Here is a 25,050-nt window from a genome sequence, read left to right as displayed (position 1 = left end):
ATACTATTACCTCCATTTATTTTTTAATTTCTGCAATATCAAAATATGAGGTCATCCAATTGCAGATTCATTTAATAATAATATCTACTACATCCCACGTGCAATTTAAAAAGTAGATCGAGAATTAGGAGACAAAAATATCAGATCCAATCACACGATAAATTGAAACAGCATTATACAAATATTATATTAAATTAAATTATATTAAATTAAATTAAATTAAATTAAATTAAATTAAATTAAATTAAATTAAATTAAATTAAATTAAATTAAAAATCTGCCTCAAAACAATGAATCAGCATCGCCTAATATTCTGACCTTTTCTATTTCCCCTTTCAATTCATCATCAGATCACTTCACCCCAAACCAAAAACACTAACTAGAAGCTTCCACAGCAAGCATCAATGGCGCGCAGCATCAATCTCGTCAATCTCCTCGTCTTCCTCTCCATCTTCACCATATGCAAATCAGTAAGTCTCTCTCTCTCGCTACTAAAACAATGTTTAGATCTATCGCCAATTGTATCAATTTCCGGTGAATCGATCGATCTCATTAGAAACAATGCTGCATTCGATTGAATCCACAATTGAATGAAAAATACGCAGGATGAACCAGATTGCGTGTACACGGTGTACGTCAGAACCGGATCGATCATCAAAGGCGGCACCGATTCGGTCATCAGCTTAACTCTGTACGAAGCGGACGGGTACGGGATCCGGATCCACGATCTGGAGGCGTGGGGCGGGCTCATGGGCGCCGGATACAACTACTTCGAGAGAGGAAACCTCGACATCTTCAGCGGCAGGGGCCCGTGCCTGACCGGGCCGGTCTGCGCCATGAATCTCACCTCCGACGGGTCCGGGTCGGGTCACGGGTGGTACGTCAACTACGTCGAGGTCAGCACCACCGGAGTCCACCAAGCCTGCGCGCAGGAGAAGTTCACCGTGGAGCAGTGGCTCGCCACCGATACACCGCCGTATCAGCTCACTGCGATTAGGAGTTACTGCTCCGAGTCCTATGGGAAGAGGCTAGCGATCGGCGGCGGCGGCGATTTGAGGCTTGTGGCGGTGATGTGATGTGATGTGAGAGAGGCGGGGTTTATGTTCGGGTCGGATATCCCGGCCCGTGATTTGCGGGTTTTTGAGAAATGGATTGCATCCGAATTGTGAGTGTGGGTTTTACTTTTTGTTGGAGGGAATAAATGAATGTGGTAAAGGACGGGAATGTCCTTGTTGTGTGGAAATGGATAAATTTGTTGTTCGAGTTATGACGTGATTTGGCGAGGGGTAAGGTGGTCCTTTTCATCAAAGTTATCACAAATAATTTTTGTTTGACATCTATGTAAACGAAACCTTTCTATTGATTTCAAGTCTGATATTATCGGTTGTATGATAAAAGACTCATTAAGATGCGTTTCATTTCTATATTTTCCCTATGAGAAAAAAAAATTGCTTTTATACAATAAATTCTATCTGTTGGGTATTGCGACTACTGAGCGAGATGATATGTCTGTGTTGCATAATCTTGTATACAATAAACTCTACATTTCACTTTTAATCCAGGGCAAGAAAAAGTAATTTTATCGCGTTGTGTTTGTTTATGCATTTATAAGATGTTTTCTTAAACATTTAAATGAATAAGAAACAAACAATTCTAATTATTCTGCATAGTAGACTGGTCGTGAGAGCATTAGCAATGGGGCGTCCTAAGGCGCGCCCTATGCGCGCCACGTCAGCAGTTTATCCTCCTACCTCCCCACCTGCAGTGGGGCGCCCTAAGGTGCGCCCTATGGCGCGCCACATCATCATTTTATTGTTTTGTTTAATTAATTTAACTGTTTTCAAATAACAAGCAACGAGTAAATAAAAAACGGTCTAAATAACAAACGGCGAAGTTTTAATAAAAAAAAGTTACATAATTGAACTAATAAAAAAAAACTAAGTAGGACCAATTCCCAACTTCTGACGCAGCTCATCGAGTAACGCCCGGAGATATTCGGCTTCGTCGGGGTCGGTACACTGCTTGAGGGCCCTGTGCGTCTGCAACATCGTCCTTGCCATCGACGCTGTTGCTAATGACTCAAACGCGGTGGCCGTCTGGGTCGGGAGCTCTACCGGGACCGGAGCTTGGGTTGCAGCGGTCGACGATGAGGTCGCGGTCGCCTTCCCCTTGGCCTTCGCAGCCTTGACGCCGGGAGGACCCCGGAAGGACACCGGTGTGCCGGAACTCCCTTCATCCACGTACGTCCGGTTGAGGTCAACCGGGTGGTTGCCGCAGCCACTGCTCGTGTAATCACCAGCTTCAGTGGTCTTCGTCCTCTTCGGCGCACCAGTGTGCAGAATTCCACCTTGGAACTTCTGCTTGTCCCTCAAGAGCGCCCAGATGGCCTCGTGCTTGAAGTCGCCGTACATCGACCGGTACGACAACAGCGCTTTAGCGCGCACGTCGCTCGCGCTCTCACCGCTCCCCTGTGACCGCGTGAACTTCTCGAACTCCGCCGCGTACAAGTTCACTTGCTTCTTGACTTGATCCCAGTGCTTGCGGAGTTGCTCACGCTTGCGCTTGTACGCGGTCGGCGGCTTCACCGAATTGTAGAGGTCCGCGATGCGTTCCCAGTACGCGATCTGTCGCTGGTTGTTAACGAATATCGGATCTTCCGATATATCTACCCAACACCGGGCCAAGGTGAGAGTTTCGTCGTTGTTGTAGTTCGTACGGCCGGGGGCGTACTCATCGCAATCACCGGGAGGCGGCAACTTCTGCGCCCGCTGCCGGTTCCGCTTCTTTCTGGCTGGGGCGGAAGCGGTCGCGGCGGGGTCGGGATCGGCCGCTGCGGTTGGGCGGTGCGGAGACGGCTCCATGTCAGACAACCCATACGATTCCGTACTGAAATCGGGATCGTAATGGGCGTTGGTGTCGAACGAACGATAATCGCCGGGTTCTGTACCCGGCCAATGCGCCCCTGCGCTAAACGTAGGACTATTGGGGCTTGAATCCATTTCGTAGTAATTATGTAATTGTATGTTTCGAAAATGAAATCGAGTGAAATGAAATGTTACAAATGAACGGTATTTATAAAAAAACGAAACCGCGTGCCATCGTCTGCGGTTGATCGTCCGCGACCTCCACAATGGGGCGGACGATGGCCATCGTCCGCGCTATCCTCCGCGACCGAAGTATAGGGCGCGACTATCGTCCGCGCCCTATGGCGCGCACCCACAATGGGTGCGGACGATGGATGGCGCGGACGATGCGCGCCATCAGGCGTGCCATCGTCCGCCCATTGCGGATGCCCTGAACAACGATCTCAGAAGGTGACACAATTGGTTCTTTGCAAAAGTAAAACAATATATCACAACCTAGATAGTTGTCTAATCGTGAAAGATTGCAGTGTTAGTCTGCACATTTCCTTACTTTTATCAAACGTATCTAAAAGAAGAGATAGTCTTTCTTTTCTATTAGATGAAAGACGAGGTCTCGACGATTGTTATTTTTTAGTCGTTGTTGATTGAATATTGAGCATACGATGATTATGCATTACTTTGATTTATCAAATGATGCGGAATTTTTGTAATCCAAAAATCCTAATAACTTGGTTAGTAACGAGCAATGTCTACAGATGCTAGTATTATTATTACAATGAATCGTGTGATCGGAGAGTCCAGTTTGATCATATTCTCAAGAGAAGTTCGAAAAAAGCTTTATTATTTATAAATCCGAACCGTTTAAATTTATTTCACTAATAATAAATAATGTTGCTTAACTACACAATTCTTGAAAAAATATGTTAATTAATTAAAGTTGAATAATAGACTTAAATTAGTTAATAGATGTTTTATCTTAAATATGAAAAATAATAAATTAAAGAGGAAAGGGATTGGACTGGCAACTAATATTATTTATAGTACTATACTGACTGATAATAATATGTTTGGACTTGAATTAAATAGAGATTCAATTTAATCAAGAAAAGTCCAACATGTTTGGCCCAAGTCTAACTTGTGACTCTATAGAACTGAAGTTCTGTTTTCTTTCTAGTTAAGTCTTTTTAATTCTGACAAGCTCTGCTCCACCCAAATATCATAAACTGAGGTCCGGAAACAGATTAGAAGATTCGTAGTTGAGTCAATTAGGTAATTATAAACCGTAGTATTTTCTTGAATTAGGGTTTTTAATTTTTTGAGCATGAATTATATGTTTCTAGCATGCAATTATGTGTTTAAAATGTTAATCAGTTAACTTCATAATGGGTTAAATAGATCCATTCGTGTGATTTATGTGTTATGCAAGTATTCCGATATGCATGTTTCACCATAACTCCAACAATATTACCATATTTTCGTATTCTTATTTATCTTATAGAGTGAACTAAATAGATGGTATCTGGACAATTACATTTGCACTTTTACAGTACCTGATAAATTTTATTTGCACAAATTGTACCAGGACAATGGGGCAATCAGGGTAATCACATTTTTTTCCTTTTGCATATTTTTGACACATGTCTATCCTTTGACAATTTTTTTTTTGGCTTCAAGGGCATATGTGTATTAATTATATTACTCTTATTCTTTTATTTTTTCAGCTACCATGTAGTTCAGTTTTTAAATAAAAAAATGGTAAAGTAATAGATATTAAAGGAAAAATTAGATAACAGAGGAGAAAAAGTAAATTATGAAAGGAGAAAAAATTGTAAAGTATGAAAGAAAATTTTTATTTTGAAATAAGATTATTTTTTATGAATATTTTAAAATAGCAAAATGAATATGTTTTTCATGAAAGAATGGAGTAATATTGATTAAAATGGTCCTTGTGAAGTTTCGCCAAAAATCTACACTGTATGATTGTGACATTTGAGACCGAATTTCGATATTACCCAAAAATGTATAATAATTGTAACAATTTGATTTTCACTTTTGCCTTTTGGTATTTATATGGGGGCAAACCAAATTATATATACTATACGATACTACATTACTACTAAAAAAAAATAAAAGGAATCCGAAGAAACATGGAAATCAAACACCTCATCTTCAATCTCCTTATCCTTTACTCCCTCATCGTCCACACAAATGTAAGTCATAACAATTCTTTCTCTTTTATCTCTAGAGTATATATCATCAATAATTCATTCCATTATACATTTATCAAATTTGTTAACCATATATTGGAATTCTTGATTTGTGAAATCAGGCCAATGCTTCCGATTGCATTTACAACATCTACGTGCAAACCGGAAATATTCCGTACGCCGCTACTACATCTAACATAACCATCTTCTTGAACGATGCAACGAAGGCCGAACTCCCCGTGGTCAACCTTCAAAATTGGGGTTTAATGGGCTCCACGTACCACTACTTTAGGCCGGGGGAAGTCGACCTATTCTCCATGAAAGGCCCGTGTTTACGTGCTCCCGTGTGCGGCCTAACAATCGTGCTAGACGGCTACGATAGTTGGTATTGCGATGGTATCGAAATAACCGTCGTAGGATTTGGAAAATCGTGCTCTCAGAAGCATTTTGTGGTCAAGAAATGGCTCGATGTCAATGCGGGAACGGCGGTGATCATTCAAGACGAGTGTTTCATTGATAATGTCCCAAGAAGTATTAGTTTGAGGAATGGATATTAGTTTTATTGCTTATGTTAGTTGTGGAGATTAATTATGTTCTTTTTTGTAAGTATTGTAAGTTAGATAATGTATGAGGGCATAGATGTCCAGTGAAATAAATAATGTGAGACGAGATAGGATAATTTGTATTCTTTCGACTTTGAAATCAATAAAGTTGTGGATTTAAATCCAATTGGATTTTATGAGGCCATATGGATTGAGGTATTTGTGTTGATCTATGATGAGATAATTAGGTGTACCGCTACGATGAAGTGCTACAAATATTGTGAATTTTATGCCAGAATTTAGTTTATGTTAGGGCTCGGATCACGTTAGATTCACAATTATGATAAAATGATAACAGACAATTATGTCAACAATCTATGTTATGAATGTCAATACAAAGACATTTATATGTCAACTTGTTGAGTACAAACTCAATCTGTTTGAGACTTTTTGAGGAGTGACCCAAAAACAAATTCGTGCGGGCTTGACCCAAAGCAGACTACATCAAACATCTGTTGCAGTCGACAATGTGAATAAGAGGTATCAAAGCCAGAATCGAGTGGGCCCAGGATGACACAAGTTTGAATTGGGCCCGTAATGTCTTGATGTGTCGATTGCGTTTGTCTGTTCCCGATGTGATCTGGTTTGAGGGGGAGGTTTGTTGAGTACAAACTCATCCCACATCGGGAGTCTGGGGGAATTCGGAAGATGTATATAATTCATTTCCAACCCCAATCAGTTTGAAGCCTTTTAGAGTGATCCAAAAACAAATCCGTGCGGGCTTAACCCAAAGCGGATAATTTCGAACGTCTGTTGCAGTCAACAATCCGAACACAACCAAATATTTTTTTTATTAACATTCATATATTGTTGACATAGTTGTCAGTTAAAAATTTAAGATGATTATCAATTGATCATATCCCAAATAGGACCCCGACTATTGTTATTCGATCTACAGATAAACATAAATTTTCATAATTCATATTTATTTTCATCATATCTTGTAAAATACTACTAGTATTAAAAATGACCTTAATCTGAAGTGGTGAAATGAAAATCAGATGACTGCTCGAGCGGTTATGCAACAAAATAAAACGTGAGAAATCTCTTCGACACTAAAAATAAATAAATAATCAAATCAATAACAAAACTTTTAAGGGAAAGGACGAAAAAAATGTTATTTTACTAGATAATAGGATTATTTGTAATTTAATATGTGGACTACCTTTTAACAAAAATCTATATTATCTATATCGAGTGCGACGTTACAGGTTCCCTTTCAATTTCAATATTTTTTCAACTTTTGGTAATCATAATTATAGAAGGAATACCTAATTATATATACTCCAATAATTGTCTCAAAATAAGAATATCCAAAGAAACATGGAAATCAAACATCTCAGCTTCAGTTTCCTTATAATATTCTCCTTCATTATCAACACAAATGTAAGTATCAATCTTCTTCTCTAATCAGTGCTTTTATATGTATAAAATAATATTTTGTTCGAGCATGTCACATTTTTATATGTATTCAATAATATTTTGTTCTTAGTACATTTTTTTAATTGACTCCTTGCAGGCCAATTCCTCAGATTGTATTTACACAATCTATGTGCAAACCGCCGATATTCCGTCGGCCGGTACTAAATCGAATGTAACCGTGTTCATCGGGGACAGCTACAACGACGAACTCCCTATCAACAACCTCAAAGATTGGGGTCTAATGGGCCCTAGCGGCAACTACTTTAAGGCTGGAGAAACAGACCTCTTCGCGGGGAAAGGCCCGTGTTTACGTGGGCCCATATGTAGACTAATAATCGTGCTAAGTGGTTACGATAATTGGTATTGCGACTCGATTGAAATAACAACCGTGGCACTTGAAAAATCGTGTTCTCAAAAGCATTTCACGGTGAAAAAATGGCTCGATGTCAACAGGGGATCAGCCCTCATTCTTCAAGATGAGTGTGTAAGTGAAGTGAAGATGATAGAGCCACTTTAAGTAGTTTGAGGAGTGGAAATTAATCATGATTAGGGTTTTGGAGTTTACATATATATGGTTTATTTTGTGATTCTCATTACATATGTTGAATAACATGCATGGAAAATATAATGTTCATTTCTCTAAGTTATTGAAAGTCTTTTGGCTTTCAATCAATCAATAAAGTGGTGGCATATTTCAATTAACATATCACATATCCCATATCTTGTTGTTCATTGATGTCAACGTTGTAGTGATCGTCTTTCTAGCATGTTCTTATATTATTTTCTTTATTATTTAATTTTAGTTTTTTTTCACTTTTTTTCTTTTTAGGTTTTCTAATACTAGAACCTATAGTCCACTTAAAATAATGGATAAAGAGCCATATTATATTCTAGCCAATACATGAAATTGCACACATAAATTGTTAGTATGTATCAAGTTCTGAACTCCCTCCGTCCCTCACTACAAGGCCAATTTTTAACGGACATAAGTTTTAATAAATATAGTAGAAAGTAAGTGAAAAATGTTAGTGGAAGGTGAGTCTTAATTTAATATATTAGTTTTATAGTGAAATAAAGTTAGTGGAATGAGGGTCCATTACCAAAAGTAGTAAAAAAAAACAAATGACACATCAATCGGTGAACGGACGAAAATGACAAAATAGAATGTTTATTGGTGAACGGAGGGAGTACATTTTTATTTGCATCTATACGTATGTATTCTTGAAAATTAAAATACTATGCAATGAATGAAAAAAAACTAGAACACATTATTTGAAATATATTTAAAATATGCTCATTATAATTCCATACAAAATGATTGGAAATTTATAAGTATAGTACTCCCTCCGTCCCATTGGAAGGCCTCGAGAGGGGCGCGAATTCGGACCAAGTTATGTTGAAGATAACCGAACCGATTGGATCATTTAGCAAATGTCGTTGCCACTTGATCGATGCAAACTCGCTCTCACTCGTTTCCTACCAAGTAATTTGTAAACTTCCAATTTTGCACTACTTTTAACAGTAAAACGGCAAGTTCGGGGTCGATCCCACAGAGAAGTTGGTGTATCAAGTGTGTGAATAGTGAACAGGGGTTGGCTGCTGCCACGCTTTAACTTGGGAGTTTTTAACTACTGATTTTACTCTAGGCAGGATTAAATATGCTAACTTGATCAAGGTAACTTTAATTACTGGGTCAAGTGCATCGTAACGAAACTGAAACTAAAGCAGTAAATGCGAGGATGAAAATGAAAACAACTTTGATTAAACTAGAACAGTACAGCGTGAAATTTAAACTAAGCTAGCACTTCGGAAAATAAGAAAGCAAGTAAACCGAGAAGATCCTCGGCGGGAAACTTAAGAATACACAGACAGATAACAAGTATTCTGCAGCGCTTCTTCAATCGCCCTCTCTAACTAAGCAACACTTTATCTAAGCTAAGCTAAGCTACGCTATCTAGAAAACCGGACTAAGCTAGAGAACTAAACTAAGCTAAACTAAGACGGAAAGTAAAGGATCCCCCCCTTGTGGTGGCACATCCTCCATTTATAGGCGCAACACGACCTCCAGCTGGATAACGATCTTGGCAGGGAATATTCGCTTACGCTGAGAATGAGCGACTCATTGATTGCTACGTGCTTTCCTTCTAGAATGACGACGCTTTTGTGTAACAGATTTATGACTCAGCTCGTCCTTGCGTCTCATATGTAGGCACGTGTCCCCTTCTAGTACGTCGTCCTTGATAACATAACAGTGCGCCACATCCAGCTCATTTCCTCACGTGTTCCTATTCTAGAAGCCAGCGGTCCCCTCCTAACTGCTTGATCTCCCCCTTTGATCAACTCCCCCGATATCCGACCTTTTTCGCCTTTTGTACTCACTTGATCAGTTTGGCCTTGTTGCCTTGGTCAAGCGGCATTCCTGCACATTTAACACTTGTTTTGCGCGATAAACCGATCAAGTAGCGTACATTTTACCCTTAAACTGATGCATGAAATGAGCCTTATCAAACTGCTCACACTTAAAACATACTTGTCCCCAAGTATAAAGAAAAAAAGAAAGAAAAAGATAAGGCAAATTTCAGGCACGGTTTGATCATTTCAAGAAAGTAAAAAAAGAAAACTAAAAGAAGACATACACATATTTACATGTATGCATTAGACCGAATAAATTTCCAACAATCATACCCGAGGTCGAGGTCAATCCATTTTTCAGTAGCTTATGTTTCTTCTCTTTCGCGTTTGCTTGATCAAGGTGTCAGTTTGTCAAGATTGCTCAATTTAAACCACTGTTGGATTCACTCAGTCACTCATTTCTCACCAGAGATGTTAGAACTATTCTCTCGGTATTGCCACAATTTTAATACCTCGAATCGGACTGCACAAGATAGTTCCTCAATGTCTTTGTTTCGGGTGTAATGGGGTTAAAGGGTAGTAGTGTATTGAGGTAGGGTCCTAGGGGTTCTAAGTTTAAAATTTTAAAATTTTAAACTGTAAAAAGAAAATCACATGAGTCAAAAGACCAAAGATTTGACTAAACTCGCTGGATCAGAGTGGGATATTTATTTTCCTACTGGATACTCGGTCAAAATTCGACCTTTAGCCTTTTGGCTTATTTCCTAACTTTCGATTTTCTGGGTCAGGTTACAACTTTTTCCTGCCCGCTTTTTCTCGAACCTTTCTCAACACATTTTTTTTGGAACTTGATCAACCCGGCTACCCTTTTATTTTGACTCTTCTATTGCTATCCCCTAAAAAACTTTATTTCTTTGACCTCTTTCCCCACGTGATATAAAACGTAAGTTTTGGTTTTAAGGCTTCAAGAAACGGGTAAAAGTTTATATGGGCTCAAAGTGGCTGACTAAGGGGGTGCCCTTCTTGACGAGCTGGTTCGTGGAGCGAAAGAAGAAAATGCTCAAAGGGTTAGGTCTTTTTCATATGAATGCTGCTTGCTTAAATTTGTCTTTTTGTCTATACAACGCTGGCGAACTCTATTTCGCCATTTTTCTGGTATTAATTTAGACCATCTAATCTGAGATAAATGGTACTGAAAATGCCCTTTTAACCAGTTTTTCCATTGATCTGTTTCATAGCCCGGAAGTTTCTTATTTGCTAATTTCGAATGAACCATTCCTTGTCTTTCAAAAGAATCCTTTATTTTAGACTTAAGAAAAGGGTGTATTCTTTGATATTGAACAACAGATCTTACCGAGTTACTAATTTGGATTTGTGATAATTTGTAAAATACATATGTTTGTGACATGTAGGATAAGTCATAAAAAATACGTGAATTTTCTTTAATATTACTGATCTTATCAAGTGACTTTTTTATAGCCGAAATAAGCGAAATTGAAGTTTTCTTTTTTGTATTAATTTTTGCTTGTTTTCTTTCATTATTGTTATCAATAAATTTTTTTGTTAATTTAAGAAAAAGTTCTGTATTTATTCTGGGAATATTAACGATAGATACAAATATATCTGTATAGATTTTTTCAATGAAAATTTTTAAAAGGGAGGGTAATTTACGGATTAATCGAGGATTTCTTCTTTTTAATATTTGCCATTTTTCAAATCTTTTAGCATTATAACTTGTTTTGTTAGGACTAAGATTTTTTATTCTTGTAGTTACTTTTTTTTCTCTTTTGAGATTCTTTCTATTTGATTTCGGATTGTACTTGTTCTATCGGTGAGATCTTTCATTTTTTTTTCTGTCAATCGAGAATTTGTCCAACTCGGAGATGCAATTTGACTAAATGATTTGTGAATCATCTCATTGCTTCTCATGGAATCTTTTTCTTCTTTAAGTTCTTTCAATTTATATACTTCTACTTCTCTTAATCTAAACAATAGAATTGGATTTACTTTTGAAAGTTCTTTTATTATTTTTTTTAGAAAAAAAATACTTCTGATAAACCATTTTTTGATTTCTTTTGAAACCTTTTGAAGTAATTTTGTTTTTTCTTTGAAAACTGTTAGAACTAGAAAATACTTCTTTTTAAATTTTGCAATTTTTTTTTTGAATTCCTTAAAAATTGGTTTAAAAAAAGAAGGACGTTTTCGGGGCGGACCAAAAGGAAGTTCCGCTTCCATTCCCCAAATTGTTAAAAAACAAAAATCATCTTTTTCTTTTTTCTTTTCCATTAGATCTTTCTGAGAGGATTGTAGTTTGGATTTGTGCCAAGGTTTCAGACAGAAAGGAAACAATATTTTTATCTGAATACCATCTGTCAACCAATTTTTGGGAAATTCTGTTTCGGATAATGGAACACCATTATAGGTACATTTAAGATGTATCTCTCTATTCCATTCCTGGAAATCCTCAGCCCATTCAGGAAGTTCGAATAGGAGTATACGGCCAATATTTTTTGTAATTATTAATAAAGGTAATAGAATACTTTTTCTAAAAATAGATTGAGTTAGTAACATACAACCTCTTACTATTTGCGCAAGTGGAATGCTATCCCAGGCCTCTGCTATCTCTATTCGCACTTTTTCCTTTCTTTTGTTCTTTTCTTTTTTTTCTTCTCTTTTTGTTTGTTCTTTTGCATACTCTACTATGTTGAATGCTTTTCCCTTACCCACCCAATTTTGAAAAAAAAGTTTAATCAATGCGGAGATATCAAAAGAAAAAACAGGGAATTTTTGTAGTCTTTCAAAAAAAAGGAAGGGGTGTGCATTTGCTTGAAACAACTCTGAAATAACTATTTTACGCCTTTGAGCTCGCATAGAACCTTTGATTATACCCCGCCGAAAGTCTGATTGTTGTGAATAACGTATCAAAGCCACTTCGTCTATTTCATCGGGCATATTAGTATCGGTAATATTAGAATCACTATTCTCCCTGTTAGCAGTAAAAATCACTACACGTTTGCCCTTTCTTGAACAAATTTGATGATCTATTGGTACGTTTTCTTGATATTCTCCTGACTGTTGTTCTAAATCGGTAATTAATCTGTATGACCGTTGGGGTATTTTTTTACTGATTTTTTTTATCGATTTTCTGCTAATTTTTCGACCATCAAAATAGGTTTGAGTTAAAAATTTTTTACAACTTTTTGTTCCTTTTTCGGAATCTATTCTTCCTTCTGAAAATAAAAAAGGATCTTTCAGGTTTAGATTGGGAGATCCTGATTCTCTAACAAATTTACTGATGAAAGTTAAAAAATGAAAAATTTCTGTTGATAATGGTTTTTTTTCAAATCTATTTTTTGTCAGTTCAAATTTTCGATAATCGGCATCTGGAAGAAGTATACCATGAATTCGATTTATCTCAAATTTCTCTATGAGATTTTCTATTAAAGTATTGTTTAATGTTGAAAGAGAAAGGTTTTTGTAGATTGTTTTACGGTATGATCCGTTCAAGAAGGGATCATATACTTTTGTTAAGTATTCGTTTGTAGAATCCTCATTACATAATCGAGTTCTTGTTTCCAGTACCCTCAAAGAAAAAGCTTCTTTGTCTAGAGCTTTAATTCTATTTTGAAATTCGTTGTTGAAACTTTTCCCTTTTTCTTTGTTGGTATAAACCCAAGGATTGTAAAGTTCATTACATGCAGATTTTTCGAAAAGATGGGTCAATATCCTTTTTTTTATCATTTAAAAAAAAATGGATAAACCAGGAGGATATGTAAAAGAAATTCTTTCTTTTCCATCACTTTGACATATGTCAAAAAAATATTGCGACATTTCATTTCTCACAACCCTGTCAAAGTTATTATTTTTTATGTATCGAAATGGTCGATTCCATCGCTTCGAATCGAAAAGAACAGTTATAAAAGGTTTGTCAAAAAAGAAAGGCTTTTTATTTTCCGTTTTTGAATCATTTATTTTGAATCTTGCATTTTCCTGATTCTCGTTGATATTCATTAGATAAGACTCTTGAAGAGGTACGAGGTGCGTAGGTGTCGTTCAAGTGAGGATATATCCTACTGGCAGGATAAAGATCCTAACTAAGCCTAGACCTCGTCTTCAAAGATTCCTCAACCCACTTCTACTGATCAGTATAGTGGAGGTAAGGGTCGAATCCCACAGAGATGGTGCGTTTAAACTACTGCGGTGATATTTTGGAGGGTTGGTTAGCTACCACGCTCGGGTTGAGTTTCTACCTAGGCGAGTAATTAAAGGGTGGCGTCCTACTGACTAGGATGGGGGAGCAGATCATGGAATGCAACTGTGTACGTGGAAATGAGGGGACATGGTGTAACAGAAATTGTTTGGAAAGGACGGTATTTCTATTTTTGGCTAAACAGAATATTCAGAGTGTAGTGGAGGTAGTGGTGACTAGGCTGACAGATCTGCAGGTACAACCAGAGGTGAAGGACAAAAGAAAGCAAAAGTAAATAAAAGTAAGGTGGTCCCCAATCTGGATGTAGACATCATCTTCTCCAACAACACAAATTAAACTCAGATAACAATTCCAGATCCAACCCGGCAAACACAGATTAACAACTCGCGAACACAGATCTAAAACTAAGAAATCAAATCTGAAATCAAACGCTGAAACTGGACTTCTGCATGCTGGTCAACATGAAAGATCGATTCAGAAAATAAAACGAAGCCTTGCATGCAACGATCTACTTCCAGATCAAACAGTACTTGTTTACCTATCCTAAAGAAATTTGTTACGTAACAGAATTTAGAGATTTAGCACTTAAAACACCGAGAAACCTTAGATCTAAGCTAACTAGACAAGGAAAGAAAAGAACACTACAATGAACGAAACGGAAATCAACTTCATAGCATTAACACGTTCGGATATCCAAAGCAAGCATTTCAAAACAACAAAATCCCAAAATGTAACAGAAATCCAACGTAAAGACGGAGAACTAATTAAACTACGAAAGCAATTTAAAAAATTGTTTGCCACTCCGGGCGATAAAATCTCTGACTGGAACTACGATCTAGCTAACTGGAACGGACGATGACTGGAACTCGGGAACATTCTGAACGTCAGGTGATCATGGCTCGGCGAGGCAAGAAGTGGGACACGGCTGAAAGACTGAAATTACCGAGAGAACTCTCTACCTAAAGATGATGGTGAATTGAAGTCTCTCCCAGGCTCTTTCTCTCTCCAACTTGGCTACCTTTTATAGGGAGGCTACCCTTGATTTTAGGGTAAATCCTCGCTGCAATTTGACTTCTTTGCCCTTAATTGTGGGTAATCCGTCCCAGCTATCCGTCTTCTTCATCTCAAGCCGTTTTAGCACGTATACGGATCAGTATGAGACCATGCTGGCGCTTTTTCTACCCGAACACTCCGGAACTTCCCTACTGGCCAGAACACTTATCCTGCACACTTTGAGCAACTGCTTTGCAAATATAATCATTTAAACCTGTCATACTGACCAGTAACCGAGGCCTAGAATACGACTTATCAAACTGCTCACACTTACCACATGCTTGCCCTCAAGCGTGAAGAACAAACAAAAAGCAATAAGTCGCATTCTAGCCTGGTTACTTCCCTGCCCGACTCAACCTAAAACTGGACTCTAGACTACAACGACGAAGAAGAAAGAAAACACAAACACAAACACAGAAACACATAAAACACTAACAGATTGGGCTACATTTTCAACCATCCCTCCCCTCGGGATCAGGTGCAATCCGGCCTTAGACAGCCTTGAACTTCTGCCGCCCCCCCCTTTCTCTCCCAGTCAGTACATCTGCTTGTCAAGATCGCCCACACTCTCGGTCAACCACTAGGTTCACTCAGTCACTCGCACCTCACCAGGAACGTTAGGACTGAATTCTCTCATCATGCTCAACCACAATTGCTTTGGACTTAGATCTCACGTGCAGCTACTGAAGGACTTTAAGGCTTGTAACGGGGCTGTTGGGTTGTAGTGTTTTGGGTAGATGTTCCTAAGGCTCTAAGGTTCAAAAACTTCTATTTAATTTATGAAGGGGGATTGTGTGCATCAGGCTTCTGATCAGTTGCTTTTCTTAGCTGGTGCTTCTGGCTTGAGTTTCCAACTGGTTAGTAGGCTTCTTGTGGCTTCGCCACCCTTATTCCTTCATTTTTTTTTGTGTGGTCAAATCTCTGACCATTTTCTTCTTTTCTTTCTTTCTTCCTCTTTTTTTTTTCGTGGCTTCGCCACCCTTATCCCTTCTTTTTTTGGACCTGGAATGTCCCCCTGGTCGATTTTCTTCTAACTTTCCTGCCCAGCTGGTTTCTGCTTTTTTCACACTTCTTCCTGGCCAGTAAGCTCCATTTGTTTCATGCCTTACACACAGTCCCAGGGGCTAGGGGTGTTTATCTGGGTATAAAAGGTTAAGAAAAAAGGGTTCTAAAAGTGGTGGTTTTCTTTTTTTTTTTTTTTTTTTATGGGGGGGGTTCCTACTGCCTTCAGTATTTGCTACCCGTGATCACTTCACCCTAGGCAAATTGTGGCAGCCTCTCTTTTCTTTAAGTGTATGTGGAAAGTGGTTCCACTTTAAGGCTTATAACTCACATTTTAGAGGGCTTTCGTGTTTGGCTCTAAGTGTGGGCTTTTCTCTCATACTCACATCATCTATACTGGTCAGGAGGTACTAAGGAGAGTGGTTTCGGTTTTCCAGCTTGTCTTATCTCCCTCAATTCCCCTCACCTCCAGCTCAGGACGGTTGAGTTTTAAGCCCAAATCAGCACACAACATAAAAAAACTAGACCTAAAAAACACAAAACGAGCACAAACACAGAACACACATATATACATCATACTGGCCATTACGTCCCCCCTCCTACTTCACAAGTGTCTGCCCCAGATAAGGCTGTGAAGTGGAAAAAAAAGTACTGGCCAGTATGGTAGACACACAGACAACAAAATAACAAACAAAAAATAACAACTCAAACAGAAACTTCTCACACTTAGGCTATGGAATAGGCTAAGTGGGAGAGGTTTGAACACCGGACAAAATCCACTAAACAAAGAAACACGTATATACAAAAGAAACACAGAAAACATGCTACCAAGAAACAAACCCTAACTTCTCACACTTAGACTATGGAATAGGCTAAGTGTTATGAAGTGGGGTTTGCTCGCAAACACAGATTATACTACCTAACCGAATACCACAACATAACAAAAATACGAAAAGTTAAAAAAGCTTAAAAAAAAACTAACTTGGTCAGTAGGGGGGGGTCTATCGAAGTCGCCTGCTCCTTCGTGGGGCAGGTGGTTCCTTCGGGTTGTCCTCTTCCGTTCCAGTTTCATTTTCCTTCGCCGGCTCCTCGGCTCTTGCCGGCACCTCGGCGTCCGCTGTCTCTTGCTCATCTGCTACTCCGGTTTCTTGGATATGTGGTTCATCAGTCCGGCCACCATGGCCACTCGGTCCTGCAGCTTGCTCCTTCCTCAGGTAGGTCATTTCTTCTAAGATGTTATCCATACTGGCTAACATTCTGTTCATTGCTTTTTGCATCTTGGAGTTTTCCTCCCCGAGATCTGATACGATAGCTTCCATGGCCGCCTGCCTCTGATGCATCATATCCTGCTCTGCAGAGCCCTTCAACATCCTTTCCACAACTCCTGCCAGCTTGATCACCTCTGCCTTCAATTGCTGATTCTCCTCTGCCATTTCAGTGACTGTCCTTTCTAGAGCGGCTTGCCTCTGAGTCAGTATTCTCTGCTCCGCAGACTCCTTCAATACCTGTTCCATTGCTGACGCTAAACGAATCATCTCTTCCCTCATCTGTCTATTTTCCTCAGCCATCTTTTCCACAGATTGTTCAATTCTGTCTCGCCTCTGGTCATGTCCTGGTGCTTCCTGAGCTGTTGCTATCCGAGCAGTGGGTATTGCCTCTTCTCCCATCGCATAAAAGTGGGGCACGCCCTGCCTCATGTACACCGTGTTCGTTCGGACGAACAGAGGGGTGTCGAACAATCCTGGGGCGCTCACCATCGTTAGTGGGGTTAGGTCTTCGTCCTCCGAAACGGTGATGTTGTTCCTCATGAAGATTCCCAATATATGGCAGAGGGAAATATTCCGTGCTGGGTGAGTTGCGACGAGGTGACATGTGTATGCAGTCCAGAACCCTAAGTGCAGCTTCTTGCCCTTTTTTGCACACCATATAAGGTACAACTCCGTCATTGATGTCTGGACTGCCGAATTAGACTGCCCCAAAAGATTGTAGTCTAAAAAAATTTGAACCAGGCGTAAAACGGGGTCGCTAAGGTGGATCGATCGGGAGATCGTGGATTGGAACTCCCCTGCTCCGGGGTGAGTAAGTTCCTCCCAAGCCGACTGGGGCTCAAATTCCACATGCCGGCGGGGAATCCCCCGCTCCCTGTTTCTCCATTCAAGTCCTATTGCCTCCTCCAAACTGCATATACCCAACCTCACAGTCCACTCAATCAGATTCATCCTAATTTCTCCTCCAAATACCCTGAAGCTAACACACTCTATATCCAAATCAGTTGTGACTTCGAATCGAAAAGTTGCGAAAAACTCCTTGGCCAAATCGACCGGGACACTTAACTTCTCATTCCTCAACAACCATTCAAAACCCAACTCATGCAAAAGGGCGAGAAACGATTCACTAATTTGCAATTCATCTAAGGATGGGAGATGAATTACCTTTCCACACTTAACCTTCTTGCCTTTTGCGTTCTTTGTGCGGTAAACTGACTGGAGCTTCTTGTCGTCAAACAACTTCATCTCTTCCACAACGTCATCCGTGAGTTCCACCGTCCAACGCTTATACCGGAGTGGTTCGGCAGGTGGATGCAACAGTTCTCGATGATCGTTGGGGAGTTCCCGCTCCTTGTATTCCTCCTCTTCCATGGTTGTGTCGCTATCTGATTCAGATTCTTCACTGGCCTCGTACTCACTATCGCTCTGTGTCTGCCGGTTTGATGGGTTCCTCCGGGCAGTCTCAGTGATCACTATGCCTGTGTTCGGGGTACGCATTCTTTTGGTTTTTGATTTTTCCTCCACAACGGTCTTGCCCTTTCTTTTCCTTTCTACTTGGTATCTAGCTTCCTCTTCCGCCTCGGTTGGTGGCGTCTCCTGGGTAGTGGAGCTACACTCTTTCTTGGCATCTTCCTTCTCCAATTGTTCGGGGCTCACTGACTCGGGTGCGAGGTCCAGTCCCTCAGCCACCCGCTCGGCTTCCACACCCTGATCCTCTTGCGCCGGACAGGGTTCGTCGTCGCTCACGATCTCTAGGGGATCCTCCGCCGTGTTCGGTTTCGCCCTGTTGGGTGCCCACTTACCCAAACAACGTTGCGATTTCCTCTGCGGTTTGGGTGGCTCTGCCTTGGAGCCTGTCTTCACTACCAGTTTCCTTCTGACGGGGATCGGTTTAACTACCGGAGGTGCCACTGGGGTGGATGCCTCTACCTCTGGTTCTGTTGTCTCTGTTCCTGCTTCCTTGGCTTCACTCTGCTTTTTCCTCTCCTCTTCTCCTTCTGACTGGGATGTCTTGTCCTTCGGTATGGGTTCTCTAAGAGCTTGTTCATTCTCTCCTACTGATCTTGGTGCGAGGTCCAGACCCTCAGCCACCAAGTCAGTTGTCTCCTCTCTTCGGTTTACCCTGTTCATTATCGAGTCAAACTCCTCGTCCGTCATGAGGCCCTGTTTCCTGGCTGATTCGTTCAGATCTATCTCTGGCCGTCTTACTTCTTGAAATACTGGGTCCTTCTCGGGCGTCATTTTTGCTCCGCTACTCTCTCCCTGGGTTTCCCTTACTTGGCTGGACCTTTTCTTTCGCTCCTCAGAGTCGGAGCTGTAAAACGCGGCGATAGCTTCCAGGTCTGCCGAATCTGGTACCGAGGGTTCTGATGCCGCGGTGGCTGAGGGAGATCCTTCCTCCGACTGTAGTTCTGCGTGTCTGACCTGTGCATGAGGAATTCCACTGGGTGCGGTTCCTATGCCCCCCGTGTGGCCGAAATTGGTCAATGCCGCCGTCCAGTCCCTAGTCGGGTCTTGTTGGCGAAGGAATACCATTACGGCATCCAAAGAAATAGTGGCCGGCGGTTGAGCAGTCGGTGCGGGTGGTTGGTTCGACTGTGGTTGGGCCTCCGGGGTTTCTTCTCGCAGCGGCTGCGTATCTTGGGTGTTCGCACGACGGGGCTTGATTTTCCTCGCGATAGCTTTCTTACCCATGACTGTAATTTGTGATTTGACGGTAGAAATTAGGGTTTGGTTTGAGAACGATGGTTCTGTGAGAGGGATAGAGGAGAATTTCTTGAAAGGTATTTTGGAAATGAGGGTTTTTTAGGGAGAAAGGGAGGGTCGGTTGGTTTAGTTCGGATTAGAAATGGCAGTTGCAGGTGGTTTCAACCGGCTATCAGTGGTTACCGGTCATGCCGCTTCATGTGAAAAGTGGTTGGGCGACAGGCGTTGGTTCCTGATTGGCTAGCGTGTGTACTCTCTCTGCTCCACACCATTCCAGCACTGCCACCCTGCAAAAGCTGCACACGCTTAATTCAAATTTACGTCCTATCCACAATTTCCCTCTATACTTACCTATTACGGAAAATAATTCAAAATGGCACTTAAATACAAATTGGAGTGACACTAAATAGGTAATCTCTTGGTCAAAGTGTACCCCAACCTAAATTTAAGGCCCGAAAATATATTTTTGGATTTTTAGAAAATTTTCAAGCATGCAAAAATTAATTACGTATATACAGTATTTACATTCTCCTTAGGTAATTTGGAATCCTACCTGGCCAGTATATGCAGAATATTATCAAAATGAAACTAGCCACGTGGAATTCCAAATTCCTATCTTACTAATCAGTATGTGACCTTAGTATGTGGTAGTAGTGGAATTTCATCCACTACCCCCATGAAAAGGCCATAGGACGAGGGAAAAGGCCCCATGAAATCCATTCCCCATATGTCGAATAATTCACAAACAATAATCGGTACTTGCGGCATCTCATCTTGGGCAGATATTCCACCGGTCAGTTGGCAACGCTCACAGCTCCGGCAGAACTCGTATGCATCTTTGTTGAGAGTTGGCCAGTAAAAGCCGCTATCCAGAATCTTCCTTGCCGTCTTCTTGGATCCGAAGTGCCCTCCACATGCTAACGAATGGCAGTGGGTCAACACATCCCGCTGTTCCCAGTCAGGAATGCACCTTCTTATCACTTGATCGGATCCTACCCTCCATAGGTAAGGGTCGTCCCAAAAATAATATTTTGCCTCACTCTTGATCTTCATTCGTTGGGCTTTGGTAACACTTGGTACCTCTGGAAGTTCTCCAGTTACTAGGTAGTTGGCCAGGTCCGCATACCATGGCTCCTGCCCTACCTTCTCTTTTCCTTTTGCTGCATCATTCTGACCAGTAAGTTTGTACACTTCTTCCCAATCAATTTTTCTGGGTGCAAAAATCACCTCACATAAGTGTTCCTCTGGAAACTTGTCGTGCACCTCCTCGCTGTTTCCTTCTTGCACTATTCTGCTCAAATGGTCTGCCACCTTGTTTTCGACTCCTCTCTTATCTTCCACCTCCCAATCAAATTCTTGTAACAAGAGTACCCATCGGATCAAGCGTGGTTTTGATTCTCTCTTGGTAACTAGATACTTAAGGGCTGCATGGTCAGTGTATACTACGACCTTAGATCCCAGCAAATATGGCCGGAACTTCTCGAAAGAAAACACCACTGCCAGCATCTCCTTTTCGGTGGTATCGTAATTCCGCTGGGCTTGATTTAGAGTCTTGGACGCATAAAAAATTACGTGCCTCCTCCCATCGATCTTCTGACCCAGCACGGCCCCTACCGCAAAGTCGCTGGCGTCGCACATTACTTCGAAAGGATGGTTCCAATCAGGAGCTCGTATGATAGGTGCGGATACTAATTTTTCTTTGAGAAGATCGAAAGCTGCCTTGCATTGCTCATCAAAAACGAACTCCACATCATTTTGAAGCAGTCCGGTAAGGGGTTGGGCGATTTTGGAGAAATCCTTTATAAATCTTCGATAAAATCCAGCATGTCCCAGGAAACCCCTTATTCCCTTCTGATCAGTAGGGAATGGTAATTTGGATATGACATCCACCTTGGCTCGATCCACCTGGATACCTCTTTCTGAGACTACGTGTCCTAGGACTATCCCTTCGGTGACCATAAAATGGCACTTCTCGAAGTTCAAAACCAGACTCTTTGCTTGACACCTTTCCAAAACTATGTCCAAATGATGAAGGCAAGAGTCGAACGAGTCTCCGTAAACCGTGAAGTCATCCATAAATATTTCTATGCACTCCTCAATCAAATCGGAAAATATGCTCATCATGCATCGTTGAAACGTACCTGGAGCGTTGCATAAACCGAAAGGCATGCGACGGTATGCATAGGTTCCAAACGGGCAAGTAAAAGTGGTTTTGTCCTGGTCCTCAGGATCCACGTGAATTTGGAAGTACCCGCTGTACCCATCTAGGAAGCAGAAAAATTTTTTCCCAGCTAATCTCTCTAATATCTGGTCGATGAAAGGCAAAGGAAAATGGTCCTTCCTTGTTGCGTTGTTCAGCTTCCGGTAGTCGATGCACATTCGCCAACCCGTGACCAGCCTTGTTGGAATCAGCTCGTTCCTCTCATTCTTGACAACTTGGATCCCGGATTTCTTTGGAACCATGTGGATCGGGCTGACCCACTCACTGTCCGGCACTGAATAGATAATCCCTAGCGACAACAACTTCAAGATTTCCTTTAAAATTTCCTCTCGCATGTTAGGGTTTACCTTCCTTTGAGCATCTCGATGAGCCTTCGCTCCCTCTTCTAGCCTGATGTGGTGCATGCAAACGTCGGGGCTTATCCCTACTAGATCTGTAAGGCTCCATCCGATTGCCTTCTTATTCCTATTCAACACAGCCAGTAGCCGCGCTTCTTGTTCTTTTGTGAGACTGCTGTTGATGATTACGGGATATGAGTTCTCCTCCCCGAGGTAGGCATACTTCAAGTTCGATGGTAACTTTTTTAGCTCGACTTGGGGTGGAAGCGTGTCTTCGGGTAGAGGGTTTTTCTGGGCCTCCCCGTCTTTCTTTAAGTCTTCCCCTGAAGGTTCTTCCGTACTGACTGGAAGCTTGGCCCCTGCGGCTCCAATGAACGCCGACTTTTGACAGAATTCCTTGATCGCTCCTTCTATTTCTTCGTCGGTCAACCCCTGGCTACTGATCAAATCACACCACGCAGCAGCTTCTTCGTCGGCCTGATCACAAGCATCTAAAGCCTGGAGTTTTTCCTGTAATAGTTCGGTCTCAAGAAAATCTTGGACTAGAGGGTCAATCACATCAACAAAGCATAGATTTTCAGAATCAATGGGTTTCTTCATGGCATCATTTATATCAAAAGTAAACTTCTCACCATTAAAATCAATGCAAATAGTCCCCTCGGCCATGTCCACTATTGTCTTAGCCGTTCTCAAAAAAGGTCTCCCTAACAAGACTCCACTAGACTCTCTCGCTTCATGCTCACTCATTTTGATCACATAAAAATCAGCAGGGTATGTGAACTCCTGTACTCTAACCAACACGTTCTCTAAAACTCCCTCAGGGCTTATGCACGACCTATCAGCCAGCTGGATCAACACCCTAGTGTTTGACAGCCTCACTCCTTTCAGTCGGTTATAGATTGATAATGGCATGACATTAATGGAAGCTCCAAGATCACACATCGCATGTTCAACTTTCACATCCCCTATAGTTATGGGTAAAGTGAACATACCTGGATCGGCCCTCTTGGGCGGCAGTTTCTCTTGCACAATTGCGGATGCGATCCCTTCCACCATGATTTGTCCATCTTTTTGAGCTTTCCCGGCTATGAAATCCTTAATGAATTTTCCGAGCGGGGGTAGTTTCACGGCTTGGAGGAATGGTATGGTGACGTCCAACCTTCCAAAAATCGACAAGTAGTCGACCGGGTTCTCTTTCTTCCTCTTTGTAACAAATCGGAATGGGAATGGTTTCTCCCCTTTTTTCTCTTCTACGGGTTCCTCAGCAACTTTCTTTGGTAGCTCTTGGGTCCGAGCCTCCATTCTGGGATTTTTCTCTTGAGGAGGTTCCTTCCTGGTCAGTAAGGCATCGGGTTCACCTCTTATACTTGGTGTATCATCCAGGAAGAATGGATCCTGCATTCGAGGCATGAAATTCCCTATTTCCTCAGCTGAAATTGTCTCGCCTCCTATCTTCGTTCCATTCGATCCTTCACTCGGCTGTTTCGGTTGAGGTGCATCATAAGTAGTTCCTGACCTCAACGTGACCTTACTCACATTTGCCTTCTCGGGCATTTGGACTGTAGATGGGAGTTTTCCTGCATTTCCCTTCAAATCACCCATCGAACTGGCCAGTTGAGCTAACTGCCTATTCATCATATCCATGTTCGCCTTATGTTCTTTCTGGGCATTTTACATCCCCTGCACGACCTCATTATGGGCTTGCAATTCTCCTTTGATGTTCTGTTGTGATGCTAGCATTTCACTCATCATGTCCTCAACGGATCTCCTCGGCCTGTTCGAGTTTTGGAAATGACCCGGCCCTTGGTGTTGATAGTTCTGGAAGGTTTGCTGTCCTTGATTAGGCGGGTATTGGTTATATTTGGCAGGAGGAGTGTACTGATCTTGAGGATATTGATTCTGGTGCTGGGCTTGGAATTGATTCTGGTTCTGATGGTGTTGGGATGCTTGGTTTGGTTGATTTTGGTAGTTTTGGAAATTTCTCTGATGGGGTGGCACGTAAACAGGGTTCGAGTTTGAGCTTTGTGGGTTATGGTTTTGGGCTTGTTGGTTTCTTCCTGACCAGTTGGGCTGGAAGTCTGGGTTTGCTGGTCCACGGTTAGGGTTTTGGTTCGGGTAAGGGTTATATTGGTTCTGGCCTTGACCTTGGTTCTGGTTTTGGTTCCCTTCTCCCCATCGAAAATTCGGGTGGTCCCTCCATGGTGCGTCCCGTTGTCTCCCCTGGATCCAATTCCCATTCTGGTTAAAATACCCAGCAGCGTTAGCTTGCTCCGTACTGATCAAGTCATTCGGATGCTCGTATTGGGCCCCTTGATTCCCCTGCTCTGCACCCTTGTAGTTTCCAGTTGGGAGAGGTGGTGGAGTGCTCTTCTCGATGGCACTCAAAAGTGACTTCTTCAGCTCATCCATCTTCAAGTCCATTTTCTGCTCCAGCTTGTTCTCCTGATCAGTAGTCGATGCAACAGCAGCCCGCTCTCGGTTGTATCCTTCCCTTGAATGGTCATACTCTTTCTTTGCATTCAGTAGCTTCCTTAGGACTCTCTTTGCTTCGCTGACCCGTAATTGCGTGAAGCTTCCTCCCGAAGATGAATTGGCCAGGTCTTTGGTTACCGCGTTCATGCCCTCGTAGAAAGTATGATGTACTTCAATGTCCGCCATGCGATGGTTGGGACACGATTCCAAAAGACCCATGTATCTTGCCCAATAGTCGCTCAAGGGCTCGTCATATCCTTGCTTCACATTCGTTATTTCTCTCTTCAGTGCGCTTGTCTTAGATGACGAAAAAAACTCGCCCAGGAATGCTGA

At 41.4% G+C, this 25,050-nt stretch overlaps 3 protein-coding genes and 1 pseudogene across 3 annotated transcripts; 3 read left to right on the top strand and 1 right to left on the bottom strand.

The window, feature by feature from the left end:
- The first annotated feature begins 307 nt into the window (after window positions 1-307).
- Window positions 308-1,397, top strand: LOC121766522 (PLAT domain-containing protein 3-like). The gene is made up of 2 exons (XM_042162779.1): window positions 308-470; window positions 606-1,397. The coding sequence occupies exons 1-2, from the start codon at window positions 405-407 to the stop codon at window positions 1,074-1,076; spliced, it is 537 nt and encodes a 178-aa protein (XP_042018713.1). The 5' UTR covers window positions 308-404; the 3' UTR covers window positions 1,077-1,397.
- Window positions 1,398-4,980: 3,583 nt separating this feature from the next.
- LOC121767818 (PLAT domain-containing protein 3-like) lies at window positions 4,981-5,800 on the top strand. The gene is made up of 2 exons (XM_042164146.1): window positions 4,981-5,074; window positions 5,194-5,800. The coding sequence occupies exons 1-2, from the start codon at window positions 5,012-5,014 to the stop codon at window positions 5,626-5,628; spliced, it is 498 nt and encodes a 165-aa protein (XP_042020080.1). The 5' UTR covers window positions 4,981-5,011; the 3' UTR covers window positions 5,629-5,800.
- A 1,131-nt stretch (window positions 5,801-6,931) lies between these two features.
- Window positions 6,932-7,797, top strand: LOC121767559 (PLAT domain-containing protein 3-like). Its single transcript, XM_042163859.1, has 2 exons — window positions 6,932-7,059; window positions 7,193-7,797. The coding sequence occupies exons 1-2, from the start codon at window positions 6,997-6,999 to the stop codon at window positions 7,610-7,612; spliced, it is 483 nt and encodes a 160-aa protein (XP_042019793.1). The 5' UTR covers window positions 6,932-6,996; the 3' UTR covers window positions 7,613-7,797.
- Window positions 7,798-11,254: 3,457 nt separating this feature from the next.
- LOC121768224 overlaps window positions 11,255-25,050 on the bottom strand; it is a 16,973-nt pseudogene continuing 3,177 nt past the window's right edge.

This window comes from Salvia splendens, chromosome 15 (assembly GCF_004379255.2).
Source record: "Salvia splendens isolate huo1 chromosome 15, SspV2, whole genome shotgun sequence".
In the NCBI taxonomy this organism is placed as follows: Eukaryota; Viridiplantae; Streptophyta; class Magnoliopsida; order Lamiales; family Lamiaceae; genus Salvia; species Salvia splendens.
This window is presented reverse-complemented; position numbering and strand designations above follow the sequence as displayed.

What these genes read in the sequence shown, in the direction of transcription:
- LOC121766522 (XM_042162779.1), top strand. Translation starts at nt 405, where the DNA reads ATGGCGCGCAGCATCAATCTCGTCAATCTCCTCGTCTTCCTCTCCATC. An exon ending in TCTTCACCATATGCAAATCA is followed by an intron (nt 471 to 605) that starts GTAAGTCTCTCT and finishes AAAAATACGCAG; the next exon opens with GATGAACCAGATTGCGTGTA.
- LOC121767818 (XM_042164146.1), top strand. Translation starts at nt 5,012, where the DNA reads ATGGAAATCAAACACCTCATCTTCAATCTCCTTATCCTTTACTCCCTC. An exon ending in CCCTCATCGTCCACACAAAT is followed by an intron (nt 5,075 to 5,193) that starts GTAAGTCATAAC and finishes TTGTGAAATCAG; the next exon opens with GCCAATGCTTCCGATTGCAT.
- LOC121767559 (XM_042163859.1), top strand. Translation starts at nt 6,997, where the DNA reads ATGGAAATCAAACATCTCAGCTTCAGTTTCCTTATAATATTCTCCTTC. An exon ending in CCTTCATTATCAACACAAAT is followed by an intron (nt 7,060 to 7,192) that starts GTAAGTATCAAT and finishes GACTCCTTGCAG; the next exon opens with GCCAATTCCTCAGATTGTAT.